General features: G+C 45.1%; 2 protein-coding genes and 1 pseudogene across 4 annotated transcripts; 2 read left to right on the plus strand and 1 right to left on the minus strand.

Annotated features, from left to right (window-relative positions):
* The first annotated feature begins 371 nt into the window (after positions 1-371).
* Positions 372-3,703, plus strand: LOC147980168 (Pyridoxal-5'-phosphate-dependent enzyme family protein). 2 transcript variants are annotated; one of them, XM_087547404.1, is made up of 6 exons: positions 372-829; positions 912-954; positions 1,147-1,461; positions 1,741-1,870; positions 2,283-2,450; positions 3,153-3,703. In XM_087547404.1, exons 1-6 carry the CDS (start codon positions 509-511, stop codon positions 3,388-3,390), a joined length of 1,215 nt encoding a protein of 404 aa, XP_087403530.1. In that variant the 5' UTR covers positions 372-508; the 3' UTR covers positions 3,391-3,703. The 2 variants fall into 2 exon arrangements, with proteins under 2 accessions (XP_087403530.1, XP_087403529.1); XM_087547403.1 differs by having other exon boundaries at positions 373-832.
* Positions 3,704-4,566: 863 nt separating this feature from the next.
* On the plus strand, positions 4,567-7,648 carry LOC147980169 (farnesyl pyrophosphate synthase-like; annotated as a pseudogene). The gene is made up of 12 exons (XR_015619138.1): positions 4,567-4,842; positions 4,947-4,971; positions 5,146-5,261; positions 5,365-5,451; positions 5,985-6,101; positions 6,182-6,270; positions 6,401-6,452; positions 6,545-6,640; positions 6,743-6,787; positions 6,862-6,951; positions 7,026-7,097; positions 7,209-7,648. The product of XR_015619138.1 is annotated as a farnesyl pyrophosphate synthase-like (transcript).
* Positions 7,649-7,695: 47 nt separating this feature from the next.
* LOC147980170 (glycosyltransferase BC10-like) lies at positions 7,696-12,318 on the minus strand. The gene is made up of 11 exons (XM_087547402.1): positions 11,756-12,318; positions 11,556-11,672; positions 11,367-11,467; positions 10,759-10,830; positions 10,574-10,655; positions 10,402-10,482; positions 9,659-9,703; positions 9,053-9,091; positions 8,820-8,885; positions 8,575-8,724; positions 7,696-8,113 (listed from the first exon to the last, which is right to left on the minus strand). Exons 1-11 carry the CDS (start codon positions 12,056-12,058, stop codon positions 7,937-7,939), a joined length of 1,233 nt encoding a protein of 410 aa, XP_087403528.1. The 5' UTR covers positions 12,059-12,318; the 3' UTR covers positions 7,696-7,936.
* Positions 12,319-15,126: the final 2,808 nt, after the last annotated feature.

Below are 15,126 nucleotides of genomic sequence, written 5' to 3' on the forward strand. Positions count from 1 at the left end.
CATTCCCGTTCACGCCAAATTCAGTTTCCCCGGCGCCCTCAAACGCCCCCGCAGCATGCCAGGTTCGGCCTGTGTCTATCGGCGTCAGTTTCAGGTCTAACCGGCGAAAAACGAGATGCTGCTTGCAGAGGAAAGCGGGTGCTTGCAGAGGAGACTGCCTCCTCCTTGACACAAAAGCGAAGTACAGGGAAATGCAAGAGAGAGCAAGGGAAAAGAAAGAAAGATGAGCAGCGCTGTGGTTCAGTAAAGCAAGAGAGAGAAGTACACAAAGAGGGAGAAGATGGGCCCGCTGAGGCTATCATGCATTGGGTACTATAAAATGTCTGGGACGGTAGTTTCACTACCATATATCTACGTGTAGTTGTTGGGGCAGCAGTAAGGTGCTGCCCCCGTTGTACATGCCCTGAATGCTGTTACGTGGCCCGGGTAGCTTTTCTTGCGTCAGTGTCTCGCCTGTTCACCATCCCTCACGCTGCAGCCGTCTCCCCTCTGCCGCCGCCATCTCCTCATGCGGCCAGCGCCGGTATTCGCCGGCGGCGGCAGGACGCTCGGAAACATTCTCTCCGCCACGGAGTGGATGCTTCCCTCCCCGGCCACCCAAGTCCACACAATCTCCGTCCTCCCATCCCACTCACCGTCTCATGCTCCCCACTTCACCTTCTCCAATCTCACCACCGCGTTGAAGACCGCCGGCGCTAAAGGGGACGAGCAGGGGACCCCGAGATTCGACGTGGTGCGGGACGACCTCCTCCATCCCCTCGCCAACGGTAACAAGGCCCGGAAGCTCGACGCCCTCCTGCCGCTCATCCGCCGCCGCGGTGCCACCGACGTGGTCGTCATCCACCGCCACATTCTGCTCCTCTCAACACCTAGTTTTCTTTCCTGACGACATCGCATTGATCCGATTGCAGATAACATGCGGGGGTTGCCAGAGCGCCCATGCGGCAGCCGTCGGTGAGATATGGATCCATGTAAATTTGCTTTTTTTACTTAAGCTTTGTCTGAAACATAAATGATATAGATGCTTTGTGCCCATGTAAATTCGGCTGTTCGATTTCTGTGTGATGTAATTTGATGTCATGTCTCACTTGATATGCTTGACTGTAAATCTCACATCAATCACAAGGTTTTCCCTTCCTGTGTCAGCGGTGCATTGTGCAGAATGGGGAATCAGGCCACACCTACTGCTGAGAGGAGAGCAGCTAGATGTGCCGACAGGATACAATTTGATCTCTTTGATGTTTGGCAACGTGACCTATGCATCTCGGTCGGTCTATGCACACCGAGATGAGATGCTTTATGAGCATGCCAAGAAGGTTGCCGGTACCAGCGGTTTGGTACTGTGGGCTGATGATATCATCAGAGATGATTTAAGTGTGGATGAAGAGACTGTTCTTGAAAACGATTCCAGAAGGGTGGTGATTATTAAGGAAGGGGCTGGTACTGTTCAAGCGTTACTAGGTAAATAGTGGATTTGTGTTGTGCTCTGATTCGTTACTTTCATCATTACAGATACTTTTTCGACGACAGAGCAACTTAATGCAGTCATCTTCTCATGCATTCTTTTCTTAATACTTTAGCTATCTGATTGGGACTGAACGTTTGCACTCTGAGCTTTAGGGTCATGTCATCCAGTTCTGGTCCTAGAACGTTGATTGTTTGTGTCGAAAGAAACCTTTTATTAATCCCTACAGAAACGAGATCATTGCAAAATTTCACACAATCTCATTGGTTTTTCAGGTGTTATGCGACTGGTGGAGCACCTCTCTAGTTTGTCATCGTTTCATAATGATGAAGAAGTCCATGTTGTGGTGGATGCTGGGACAGGCACAACAGCTGTTGGGTTAGCTCTTGGAGCGGTATGTCTAGGGTGCGTTCAATAATTGGAACTAATACTTGAACATACCGAGTTGCATCATGCAGGACTGAATAAAAATCATCCTGTCAAATTTTGTAGACGGTGGTAAAAGAAGATGCTGTATCATCTTAATCCATGTTTGTTGGTGATACTTCTGCCATAAAATTATCATCTCAAATGTCTAGAGCACAACAGTGAAATTAGGAATTTAATTTAATCCAGCAAAGAAAGAGGGACGCGAAGAATGCATTTGCAATGCGTGTTCTGCAATCTAACATGGTTAAGCCGGACCAAGTTACCTGTCAGCAGAAATAAGAAAATCATGACAGCTCGGGATGTTTATCTTTATTCCCTGTGTTACTTGAGGATTGCTCTTTGCATGCATCTTAGCTAGATCACATTTTGATCATTGATGTCCTTGCAGACTTAATTGGAGGGTTACTGCTGTCATGCTTGCTGATACACTTGAAAGATATAAAGAACAGGAGAAGTCCCTGATATCTGATTTTAAGGGGCTTTGCCATGAAGACTGCCATGAGTTGGTCGGAACAGACGGTCTGGTTCATTGGGTGGACCGCTTTTCGCCGAGAAGGTACTGCCTGCGTCATGTTTCATATCTTATGTAATCTTAATTCCAGCATCATTTGCTACCTAAACATAAGTAGGTTCATTGTTTTCCAATCCGAGGTCATATGTGTTTACTTTTTTTTTTGAACCGGGCGAATCCCCTTTCCATTACTTGAACATAACAGAAATACAACCAAGTTCAGCAAATAGGATGGGAAAGAGGAAAGCAGGTTCAAGCATTGCCGGGAAACCCACCATGAGCACTCGCCATCGAGATTACTCACCATGGGGCGAAAACCCGACGACACCTTAAGTCCAGGACCCCAACATCTAACTCACAGTTTTTAACAAAAGGCCACTACTCAAATCAGAGCAACATGCTCCACAGCAACCTCACGCAGGAGGTATCTCGAATCAAAAGCGATAAAGCAGAAGTCGCAGCAGATCATATGTGTTTACTGTTTCTGTGATTAGTATCTTGATGAATGTGATTGCAGATATCTGACTTTTTCTCCAACTTTAACTGATAATTCTTTCCCCCGGTTAGTATCTTGATGAATGTGATTGCGGATTCTGACTTTTTCTCAACCTTTAACTGATAGTATATCATGTCCATGATTCGTGTCGGCCAGCATTTCAACCCTTTCCATATCTTTAGAGTCTTATATTGTCAAGACTTCCCACTCTTAACTACTTTTGTGCTCGTTTTTTCCCTTCCTTTCTTCAGATTCGGCAAGGTGCTGGGTGGCGAAATCGCGTCGTGCCGGCAGGTGGCTCAGCAAACAGGCATCCTGCTGGATCCCGTGTACACCCTGGCCGCCTGGGAGCAGGCCGTGGATCTGTGCCGCGGAGACGGCAGAGGGGCCAAAGTGGCCATGATCCACACCGGCGGAACCCTCGGCCTGTTCGGACTGGCGCAAAGGTATCCCCAGCACTTCGCGGCGACCGCGAACGGGCAAGCTTGAGCAGGCCAATATGTGTAGCACCGGCGAGGGTCACGCACTTGATCCGGGCTAGGGCCAACACGTGTAAGTTCGGACTGCGTTGCATGCTCTTGCTGTCAACCGGGGTAATTGCACGGGTGAAACTTGTATTACTCATCTAGGTTAGCGATAGCCTAGCTAAGTTTGCTCGTAGTGAAGGTAGAACTATGACCAAGGTTGGTTTTGGCCCAGTAGATACAACAAAGATAGCTATTCCTGATTATATGAATTTTATGAATTAAGTAATACATTATTTCACCGGCACCGGCAAAAATAATTTGTCGTGCCAGAAGCATGGATAGTGTCTGCCGAGCAAAAAGAAATAACTGACCACCGGAGACGGAGAGCAAAGCAAGACACTCGGCGTGATCATAATAAAAAGATCCAGGAACCTAAGTTCGTTGCAATGGCAATCAGAGCTTTATAATTAATTGCTAAATATACTATAGCGGGCGATGCAAAAGAGACGATCAAACGACATGGCTGAAAAAGATCAAAGAATAACTATGTGAAGGTAAACATAGACGAGGCTTTTGACTCAGACTTGCTCAAAGCTCGTATGGCGCTGTCATTAATGAGTCAAATGGCAGATTCATCACGGCAGGAAACGGGAAAATCGTTTGGTATGGAGGTACGCTTATGGCTCCTTACGGTTTGGTCTCAATTCGGCAATTACCATCAGGGTGTAACCCGACGACACCGAGGTGATAGAGACAATGAAGAATGAAGGTCGCTCTTAGTTTTTGATGATATATATCATCTTGCGCGTGATTCTCCATATATTATTTTTTAGCGTGCTTCTAGATAGACTAATTGTGTTGCCAATGATTTAATCAAACTAGTTAGACGTAAATATGTGCGGAGTGGATGAAAGATTCACCCGTACAAATTGTTGACACTCTCGTACTTCCTTCATTCCTAAATATGAGTTTTTTTAGAGATTTTAATATGAACTACATATAGATGTATATAGACGTATTTTTTAAAGTAATAAATTTATTTATTTTGTTTCGTACGTAGTTTATATTAGAACGGAGGGAGTAAAAGATAAAAGATAATACTATGATGATCAATTTGCAATAAAAAGTACTCTGATGTAAAGAAAACACGCGGCGCGACGTGCCGTACCGCAGGACGCGCGTCACACCCTCGTCCTCTCTAAAACCAGCGCAGCATCCCTAGTCGGGGGCAGTCCCGCGGCAGAAAATAAAATAAAAACTAAAAACCGGATAAATCAAGATCGGCGCGCGATCGCCGGCCGCCACACGCGTCTCACGCACGCACGCACCAATGGCCGCGGCGGCGCAGGGCGAAGCGAGCACGGGCGCCACGACGACGGCGACGTTCCGGCGCGTGTACGAGACCCTCAAGGCCGAGCTTCTCCGGGACGGCTACTTCCACTTCAACGACGACGCCCTCCGATGGCTCGACGCCGTCAGTGCTACTGCCTCTCTCCAATCCCCCCTCTCTATTAGTCACGGTTAATCCTACTACGTACATGTTTGCTAAAAAATCCATGATCCTTTTTGTCCGAGCAGATGTTGGACTATAACGTGCTTGGCGGTGAGCAAACATTTCCATTTTGAGACGAAGGGAGTCACACTATGGCACACTGTTTTTGACCGTCAAATTATTAGATTCATGCTCCGACCAGTTGCTCCACAAGTCTAAACTGATGGAGAGAGCCGGGCAATATATTTCAACACAAACTAATGACTTGGATCTGCCCATGTGCAGGAAAGCTGAACCGTGGCTTGGCCGTCGTCGAGAGCTACAAATCGTTGAAAGCAGGATCTGAACCGAGCGAGGAGGAGGAGTTCCTTGCTTGCGTTCTTGGCTGGGGCATTGAATGGGTATTGCCGTCGATGCTTCTGTCATTTAGTGATTTGATTCGAGTTTTTTTGGAACCATGGTACCAGGTGTAATTCTTATGATTGTTCTTGGGGTAATGCGCAGCTTCAGGCTTATTTCCTCATCCTTGATGATATTATGGATAATTCTCAAACTAGGCGAGGAAAACCATGTTGGTATAGGCTTCCGAAGGTTTGTCAAGCACCTCTTTGCTTTGTCTGGATAATTCCCAAACTAGTTATAACCCTTAATTAGTAGGCTTCTAGAAAACAATTTTAGATTGGGCTGCCAGAGTAAGCTGGGCAGGGGGAAGCTTATTTTGACAGCCACCCATAAGCCCCCCAAAAGAACTGGTCCTAAATGTTCTTACTGTTTATTAGAGATCTTGCATTGTACGTATTACTTTTAACTAATTCAGGACTTGAGTAAATAGTCGTGACTCAACTCCAATATCACAGGACGAAGTCGGTCACTAGCTAGATAACAGATACTATCATGGCCTTGACTTCCTTATGTAAATAGACAGATTATTATTGGTGCTCTCTCCGTCCGGAATTACTTGTCGGAGAAATTGATGTATCTAGACGTATTTTAGTTCCAGATACATCCATTTTTATCCTTTGGTTAGCAGAAGAAACTATTATATCATTATTTGGGTTTAATCCCTTGGTTGACTTTTATGATTTGTTACAGTCTCGTAGTTTTGTCTTTTTTACCTTGAGCAGGTTGGCCTCATTGCTATAAATGATGGACTTCTCCTTCGCAGCCAAATATCACGGATCTTCAAGCGTTATTTTTACGGGAAACCTTACTATGTTGATCTCCTAGACTTATTCAATGAGGTAATTCGATGCATCCAAAAAAGTCCCATTATATATCCTCTTTTTGTTGCAGGAGCTTGATTCCGTTACTGCTCATCTAGGTCGAGTTTAAGACGACTTCTGGCGAGTTGTTAGACCAAATTACAACAAGTGAAGGGCAGAAAGATCTGAGCAAATATACTGTAGATGTGTATGCCATCACCACCTGATTATGAACTTCGATGATGTTATTTTGTTCATGCTACCTTGAGAACAATAATTTGTCACTAAGTATTTTATTGTTTTTCATGCTAACGGGGGATGTTTTAATTTCTATGCAGTTACAGGCGCATTGTAGAATACAAAACAGCTTACTATTCATTCTATTTGCCGGTAAAAGAGAATGTTCGTTTTACATATTCTGGCAGCACTAGTTTTGATTCACCAGCAGTAAAATTCCTTTTAACCTATTGGCTATTGCAAAGGTTGGTTGTGCACTGCTACTGTCCGGTAGGAATTTAGATGATTATGTTCAAGTGAAGCACATCCTAGTTGAAATGGGTGTTTACTTTCAAAGTCAGGTATACTACTCATGGTACATTTATCTTGTCACCTGAATATCTATTTTCTTCTCGATACTTATGTTTTCAGAAGTGGTGTTAATAGCCAGATTCCCCTTTCAGGACGATTATCTTGACTGTTTTGGTGATCCAGAAGTTATGGGCAAGGTAAGTTGTTTCACTTCCTCTATTATTGCAGAAGAAATTTTTTGCATTTGATTTGTGAAACCATCCTGTCGCAGGTTGGAACCGATATTGAAGACTTCAAGTGCTCTTGGCTGTTTGTTCAAGCACTAGTACGTGTCGATGAGAGGCAAAAAGACATCCTATTTGTAAGGCACATGAACTGGATCATTCTATAATATTGTGTAGCACACCATCTTAATGTCTGTAATGTCATGCACAGGAAAATTACGGGAAGTCAGATCCTGCTTGCGTCGCAAAAGTGAAGGCTCTGTATAAAGAGCTCAATCTCGAGGTTTCCCTTTTTGTTCAACATCAGTGTGACATGTCTTGTTAATTGCATAAGTACTTTTTTACTATTAAGTTCATCTACAATGCGTGACATGCCTTTTATCATCGGTTCCAGAGGGTGTTCTCTGAGTATGAAAGTGAGACTTATGAAAAGCTGATCTCAGACATCGAAGCGCAGCCGAATGAAGCTGTACAAGCAGTGTTGAAATCCTTTTTGCATAAAATCTACAGGAGGAGAAAATAGGAATATTCTTGCATACAAAAAGATTGTCGGATGGAACAACTTCTTTCCTGTCGGCATGTGCAAGATGAATAACACTCCCTTCTTCCCAAAATAACTGTCGTTGTTTCAGTTCAAATTACAGAGGGAGTATTACTTATGAATGGTCCAGAGTTTTTGCATACCATGTAAAAGTATTAAATAAAATGTACTTCCTTTCTGTTTTGTTCTTCTATTTGTATGTATAAGATCATTTACACACAGTTATTGTTGTACTTCTCCTACTCTGGTATTAAACCATTGCGACAAATTCGCCTTTCTATTTGTATGCTTCATTATTTGTCACGGATGGAGCCGTTGACACTGCATCCCAGCCTCAGTCTGTCAATCGGAGATTGCACTCCGATGCTATTACCGTGCTTGAACAATGATGCTCTGTACAATGGCCTACTCTGCTCAGATGATCTATACACAATCTAAATCCTAGCAGTAAACTATGATACTCCATCGCTGAGTAGCTTCAGCAGTTCAGCTGCAAATGCTGCTGCAAGCAAAGAAGCTGGACCTGGCTATGAACTGATCCGCCCACACGAAAAAATATAGCTCGTATACAAAAGAATCTGTTAGAAGTTAACCAGTAGTTGAGCAGATTTTAGCAGACCAAAAGCACCATCCTCCAACAGATGCATCGCGGCGCCGTATGAGAACTTTCTGGCAAATAAGAAACATGGTACAGATGTGCCATTGGATTGGCACCACTCAGTCCTGTGTTCCACCTCATAGTTCACATGATCGATTCTCTGCAAAATTATTCAGAACTTAGCGTCACGATATTAACTAAATGATAAACCGCTTACAATGGAGGTCTTCTCATATTATTGCTACTTTATTATATAACAGAATGTGCACAACCAAAAAATAAAAAAGGGTAAGCCATCTGCAAGATATATATTATACAAAAGGGAACCTGTTCCTCCATGTGCATAATGGTCAACAAGATATACCATGCAGACACGAATACTGAGCAGATTGTTTCTTTGTTCTGAAGAAATGGAAAATGGTGTTCTGCAGATTCCACTATCTCGTTTGATGACCAGGATATCTAGGATATAACTGGAGCTTGCTATTGGCCAGCCAAATTTTGAGGCAAAAGGACAAAAGATCAATACATCACTTTCAAGTCTCTCGATGTTCAGTGTTCACCGTTTCACACACTAGTGCCAAGAGATGAAATATGCAAACCAAAATAAGAAGATATTACCTTTATAGCATTGATCTGCTCAGGACTTGCTGCGTCATATTCAAATGTCGTTGGATGCCAAGTCATTTTATCTTTAGGATCTAAAGTTGACTGGTTCCATGATGTATAGGTCAAAGTTCTTCTTTCAAGTTCATCTTCCAGTCCTTTGATCTAGAATTTGAAAGAGTGGGCCCCTCAGCATGACTTGAAAGAATAATTACATCAGTTCAAAATCCAAAATATTTGTCAACAATAACAAGCCTTACAGAAAATAATGTCTGCACATAGTGTTCATCCGGAATACAATCGTGCTCCTCCTGGGCAGCTCCTTTCTGCAAGGTTCAAGACAAAGATCATTTATGAAGAAGAGAACAAGAGGTCTTTATGCTTGTAAGCAAGAATTAGAAAGAACCATTTTTCAGAAATTATATGCACAAGTCTGACAATCTATATAAACTTCCCTGTGAGTACGGAGGGAATGTGGAGAACTGAACCTTACCGATATCTGCTTTCGCCGAAATACAAATCCTAGTCGTCTCTGAAAGAGAGAAAAATTGATGTCATAAGATTAACAGTCAGATATATAAAGGTAAAGAAAATTAAATTTCAGGGATCAGTATTATTGTTTGGTGAATGAATAATCACTGTTGAGCAGGGGATACAAATTGAAATGCATATTTGATTGTTGATGATCCAAGGAAACAAGCGTTCACCACATATAAAACTAAAAAATAGCAAATTATACTCAGAACGGGTATTTACATCACTAAAATTGTAGAAGAACTTTGGAAGTAGTACAGAACCAAAGTAGTTTATTTGTTTTTGCCTACCATACAACGGGTGCAACTTTATCTAGGAAAGGCATTGATAATTATCTTCTCCCTTCATTTTAAACGTTAATAGATGTCATGTGGGAGAAAAATGAAGCAATTCATGCATAATTGGAAACCATCGATATATTTAAGTTGTTACAATGACACTTTCGAAACAACAATTTCCTAGGAAGAGCAAAACAACAGCTATTAAATGCAACCTTTTGGCTTAAAACTACATATGGAGCTTGTCTGAGTAAACTGCATAGCAACCTCCTAAATTAAATACTTACAGCATTCGCCGGCTTTTGTCCAAGCAAAGCATTGGTCACAACCATCTGCAATTATTAGGTAAAACCAAACACAATCATTACTGTGATGTGCACAAAAGCGTCACGGATCAGTAGGCTATATTAAAACAAGATATCTCATCTCTTATTGTAAATAACTGCATAATTCAGTATAAGCTAGTTTAAGCACGTTTGTATAGTGTCTCACAACATCAATGGATGGGAGTCGGATAATAATTTAACAGATTCAGAATCAATTTGCATCGGTCATGCATATATGCTAAAGATAAACATTGCTGCTGATCAAATGTAAATGTGGACAAGACCTTTAGTTCCGATAGATATGATATAGCATCTATCTGAATCAGTACAGTAGTTACAGCTGAAAAAGCATGCTACATCGTGCCTCACACTTATCCAAGGGTGTAAAGGATAAATTCTTATTGTTTATCACAATCATGGGATAAATTATCGCAGTCATAATCACTGCAGCACATATAACTATATCTCCAAACTAGGGAATTTAAAGGTTACATGTACTTAACGGAAGGACACACATTATCTATTGCTAGCATTATTTGTTAAACGAATTGTAAGTTTAAGCATCCAAGGCTGTAGCACATGAAGAGAAACTCAAACAAACACATCCAAAAACAATGTAACATTTACTTCACGTCAAGGATTAGAAAGGGGCAAAATAAGGTAAGCGGAAATTCCAGTATCCACATCACCAGAACAACAACTACCTTACAATGCTTTCTGAATACTTGAAAGACATGCTTGTCGCCAACAACAACCTCTGCGTGTTTTCTGATTAACATTACCCACTGAAATGAGATGGCAGATGGATTTAGAGTTAAGCTCTTAAACAAGTATGAAAAATCTACAGAAAAAAGGAAGCCATGCAATCACAAGAACCTGGGATCCTTTCCTCCATTTATCCTTTCGAATGACAGGAGACATGTTTGGATTATAACGCTTCTCTGTTTTGTCAGTGAAACTGAAGACAAAAAAAACTCATTTTAGAAACTTCAGGCTTAAACACTGCATCTTCTATGGAAATTTGGGAAGTTGCAAAGTAACATATCGTAATTTTCCATTACCTATCCACAATACTTCTAGGTGAACCCATCAAGTAAGTATATGTGTAGCTGAAGTTGTACAAAGGAACACAACTGAAACAGAAATCGATGAAATGTTAAAATTTAAACTAGAAACTGCAGAGCTTCAAATAATCAATTGACGCTTGTAGTGACAAAGGGAAGCAAACCCAAACTACAATACGGAGACATGCATACTAAGGAATTAAAACAAAACTGTACAAAAGCTCTCTCAGCTTGGGCATGTATGCATGCTTCATACTTAGTATACAGTAAGTCAAGCAACGATTAATCCCTTGTGGAAGCACACACAAGGGAAACCAAGTAACAAGGAATCACAGAATGGCTCCATGACCCCAATAATTTTCCTACCACCATCTAGCAATTTCCGAGTAAAAAGGATGTTATCCCCACGGTGGTCGTCTGAATAAGCACCACAACAGAAACCAGAATGCCAAATTGTCATTACTAAATAGATATCCTACTAGAGTTCACATGTAAATTACTCTTATTAAATATCCAGTTATTTAATTGATCACTAGTGACAACTATACAGTTTAAGGCTTTAAGACCCTGTAACATTTATTATGATGAAAACCAGTAGTACATACCTATCCGACAGCAAAACAAATCGCTGGTTGGCGGGATCCTCAAGCGCGGCGGCGAACAACATCTTCTCCGCCTCTACCATGGTTGGTTCGCCCCACGCCACCTGCAGGACACAACCATATTTCCCCAACTCAAAATCGAACCCTGGACTCCGCGATCACAGATACGAAAAAGTCGGTAAGAGGGTCAACCTTGACGGCCCTCGCGAGTTGACGCCCGTAGAAGTACGGCGATCCGGTGGTGGTGCGGTCAAGGACGAACCCCGGCGCGGAGTGCACGTACACGGAGAACCTCCCCTCCTCCCCATTCTGCCGAAACACGCACGCGACGATCAGAACCAATCGAATAGACAGCCAAACGTAACGAATGGGGAGAGCCGCTGGGCGCTTACGCGGAAGAAGGCGTCCCAGAGGAAGTCGAGCGGCAGGCCGGCGCGGGCGAGGAAGAGGAAGGCCACCTTCCCCGGCCCCGCGGAGGGCGGCAGCGCGTCGAGCGGCGCGGCCGGGGGCTGGGTGCGGAGGAACGCGGCGACGAGGAGCAGGAAGGAGAGCGGCGCGGCGAGGCGGAGGCAGAGGCGGGCGCGCGCGCGGCGGCCGGCCGGGAGGGCCAGCGCCCACGGAGCGGGCGGCCTCTTCGCCACCGGCATCAGCGGGCGCGGCAGCTGCCCCGGCGCCGGCGTGGGCCTCGGCGGCATTTAAAATCGGAAGGGAGTTACAGTGGAAGGCAGCGTGGCGTTTCGGGCACGCGGGGCGGGGCGGGGCCGCGGCCGCGGCGGGGTCGGTGGAGGGCTGTGGAGACGGACGCGACGGCGTGGTGTGGTGTGCGGTGGTGGCGCCGTGTTACTTTTCGCCTTGCTTTGCTGAGCTTCTGGTGCGATTTTTCAGTCTCGTGACGCGCGCGGGCGCGGTGACTCTCTCTCTGTGGGGCGCGGCGGGGATGGGGTCGGGTGTTGGCGATCCGCGGCGTGGCGGACCTCGCGGTGGCCCAGCTGTAGGGGCGTTGGGATCTGTGACCCGGCTGCTTCGGTGTTGACGTTTTGCTGGAGCCCTTTTTTTTTGTTCTTGGATTCGGAGATCCCACGATGACGCGTGGGTCTTAGGTCTTGCCGAACCTCGGGAATTTCGTGTCACGTTAACCTTATTATTAATGGAAATGCTAAAATATTAACATCATATTTTAAACATGACAAATCAAACGTTTTTCATAGCAATTATATTGTCGCGAGGATGCCAATGTCGTTTAGCAACAAGTTGGCTTGCTAAAAGAAATTGCTATCCTCGCAACAACCTAATGTGCCATTTTGAGTGTTCGATTTGCTATGCTTAAAAATCTAACATTCGAATTGTAGCAAAATCTTTTATTTATTTATGGGAAAGTGTTTACACCGTTTGGTTGATTTTCTGGAGAAATCATCCCGTCGCATGCCCGCCACGCATCCTGTTGGGGATATAATCCCGCGGTGTGACCCGCCCAGAAGGGGCAGTGTTACACAGTTAGCGACTCATAGCAAGGGTCCAAACGGGCCCAAGAAGTCAAGACATGAAGACGGCGGCTCATAAGCAGGCTTATTGAAGGCCCAAGACCCAGCGGTGACTCAAGACCCGAAGGTGTGAGCCGTTCGATCATGACTTGTTCTGTAAGGCAAGGAAATTAGAACCAGAGTCGGTTACGTTGTGTGACCCGACCTGGACACTTGTAAGCCGCCGGACCTCGACCTGTGTATATAAAGGCGAGACCCGGCGGCGAGTTAACTAAAGAAACAACGGATCGCTAGCTAGGTCAAGCGTAATCGCTTCCTTATAATCGAAACTCAAGCAATACAATTAGAAGCAGGTCGTAGGCTGTTACCTCGTTGTGAGGGGCTGAACCTGGGTAAATTATTGTGTCCTTTGTCCCGCTCAACCCCTTCGAGCTAACCTATGTTGCAATGGTTCCACACCTAAGTCCTTTCACAAGGGCATCTACCGTGTTAAATCCATGACAGTTGGCGCCCACCGTGGGGCCAGAGCACGATGGTTTCGAGTTCTTGAAGGGCAATTTCTCAGGGATTGAAGGATACGCCATGGGCCGGATGACTAAGAGTCGCCGCAGTAAGATCTACATCGACAAAGCTGGCTGGGCCCCAAGGCCGACTCAATCGAGTACGGGTACCGGGTCTCCTTTGGCGAAATTCATGTCTTCATCGGCAAAATCGACGAGTCAGAGCCTGAGCCGGACGCCTGCACCGACATCATCGAGATGGCTCAGCGCGCGCAACCCGCCAGGGGTCAACCCGGTCGGAAGCACATCTTTGTTGGCTTTGTTCATGGGGCGGATCTTGAGGAAGGGTCTGCATCTGGTGGAGAGACGACCATCTATTCAGGTGATGAGTCCTCGACTAGAGAAACCGAATCAATCTACCAGCTTCAAGATGGCGGGCTTTGGGGGCTATTCTGATGGTGACAGTATTCTAGATCCCTATGAGCCGCTGACCAGGGCTGCTATTTTTATGGCTGGTACGCAGCCAATGCTAAATTCGTCAACGGCTGCGGCTATGACATCCGGCTCAACTGCTGCTGCGACAGCTGGGGCGAGTGGCTCAGTACGACCGCCGACTCAAGTCTTATCTGAGCTCTTGGATGCTTTGGCAACTCTGTTAGCTGCAGAGGTAACTCCGGCAAATCAAGCGCAACATAATGCAGAGGTTGAAAAGGTGCGATATGAGGTGGCCAAGGCCCATGAGGATCTTAATGCAGAGAACGCTAGGATGGCGGCAGAGCGGGCTTCGTTGGAGGCCGAGTCATGTCGGTGTCAAAACCGGCTGATCTCGGGTAGGGGGTCCTGTCGTGGAATTGTCACGGCAGATGTCCTAAAGCAAGGACTTAGTCGTAGGGCCATCACACTAGGAAGCTTAAAGGGGTTAATCGGGACAAAGGACACGGGAGAACTTTTATACTAGTTCGGCCCCTTACGATGAAGGTAAAAGCCTACGTCTAGTTAGGATTGGTATTGCTGGGGTTTCGATCTCCAAGAGGCTCAACTCGCCGGCTTGGTTATTGATTTGTTGTTTTTTCCCTAAGCCGCCACCGGGTCGTCCCCTTATATACATGGGTTGACGCCTGATGGCCTACGGAGTCCCGGTCGGCTCATAATCGTGTCCGGCTTGGTGACTTCCTTTACATTTCCTTTCTTTACAAGTCCTTCCTTACATATGGCGGTTCATAATTTCAGGCCTTAAACCGCCTTCAGGCCTTTGGGCCTTCTATAAGACTTAATAAACTACAATCTTGAATGATTACTGGGCTTCGTGCGTAACCCGCCATTGGGGCTGACCCGGCCCCTCCTGGGCGGGTCTCAACTGATAGTAATATCCCCAACATTAGGCCCCAGGTTGACTTTGAACTTTGTTCTTTGTCAATCTTCCATACTTAGCAAAAAATCCGTCTTATCTTTACTGAAATTTCCTTGTAACCCGCCGTGACGTCATCTCTTGAAAACGCAAAAAACTTTCATGACGTCATCTTCCAACGGATCTTTTATCTTTAATGTTTCCCGAGAACCGAGGCGTCTATATAGCTGGATATCCATTATTCGGTACTCCCTTGATTTTCGCGCCCGTCTGTTTGCATCTTTCCTTATAAATAGGCTCGCCCCGGCCTTCCTCATTCTTCTCTCTCTCTCTCTGTCTTCTTCCTCTCGCGTCCCTGCCGCTGCTCGAGTTTCGCCGCCGCCGCGCCTCATCTCCGTCGTCGACTCTGGCCGCTGCATCGACCTGAACCGATC

The sequence above is a fragment of the Triticum urartu genome, chromosome 3A, assembly GCF_056163025.1.
Source record: "Triticum urartu cultivar PI428250 chromosome 3A, HENAU_Tu73, whole genome shotgun sequence".
In the NCBI taxonomy this organism is placed as follows: Eukaryota; Viridiplantae; Streptophyta; class Magnoliopsida; order Poales; family Poaceae; genus Triticum; species Triticum urartu.

Excerpts from the sequence above, each read along its gene's own strand:
- LOC147980168 (XM_087547403.1), top strand. The coding sequence starts at position 509 with ATGCGGCCAGCGCCGGTATTCGCCGGCGGCGGCAGGACGCTCGGAAAC. Across the intron at positions 833-911 it reads GCCGCGGTGCCACCGACGTG|ATAACATGCGGGGGTTGCCA; the intron begins GTCGTCATCCAC and ends ATCCGATTGCAG. Across the intron at positions 2,451-3,152 it reads GACCGCTTTTCGCCGAGAAG|ATTCGGCAAGGTGCTGGGTG; the intron begins GTACTGCCTGCG and ends TCCTTTCTTCAG.
- LOC147980170 (XM_087547402.1), bottom strand. The coding sequence starts at position 12,058 with ATGCCGCCGAGGCCCACGCCGGCGCCGGGGCAGCTGCCGCGCCCGCTG. Across the intron at positions 9,092-9,658 it reads GACAAAAGCCGGCGAATGCT|AGACGACTAGGATTTGTATT; the intron begins GTAAGTATTTAA and ends TCTCTCTTTCAG. Across the intron at positions 8,725-8,819 it reads ATGTGCAGACATTATTTTCT|ATCAAAGGACTGGAAGATGA; the intron begins GTAAGGCTTGTT and ends TTCAAATTCTAG.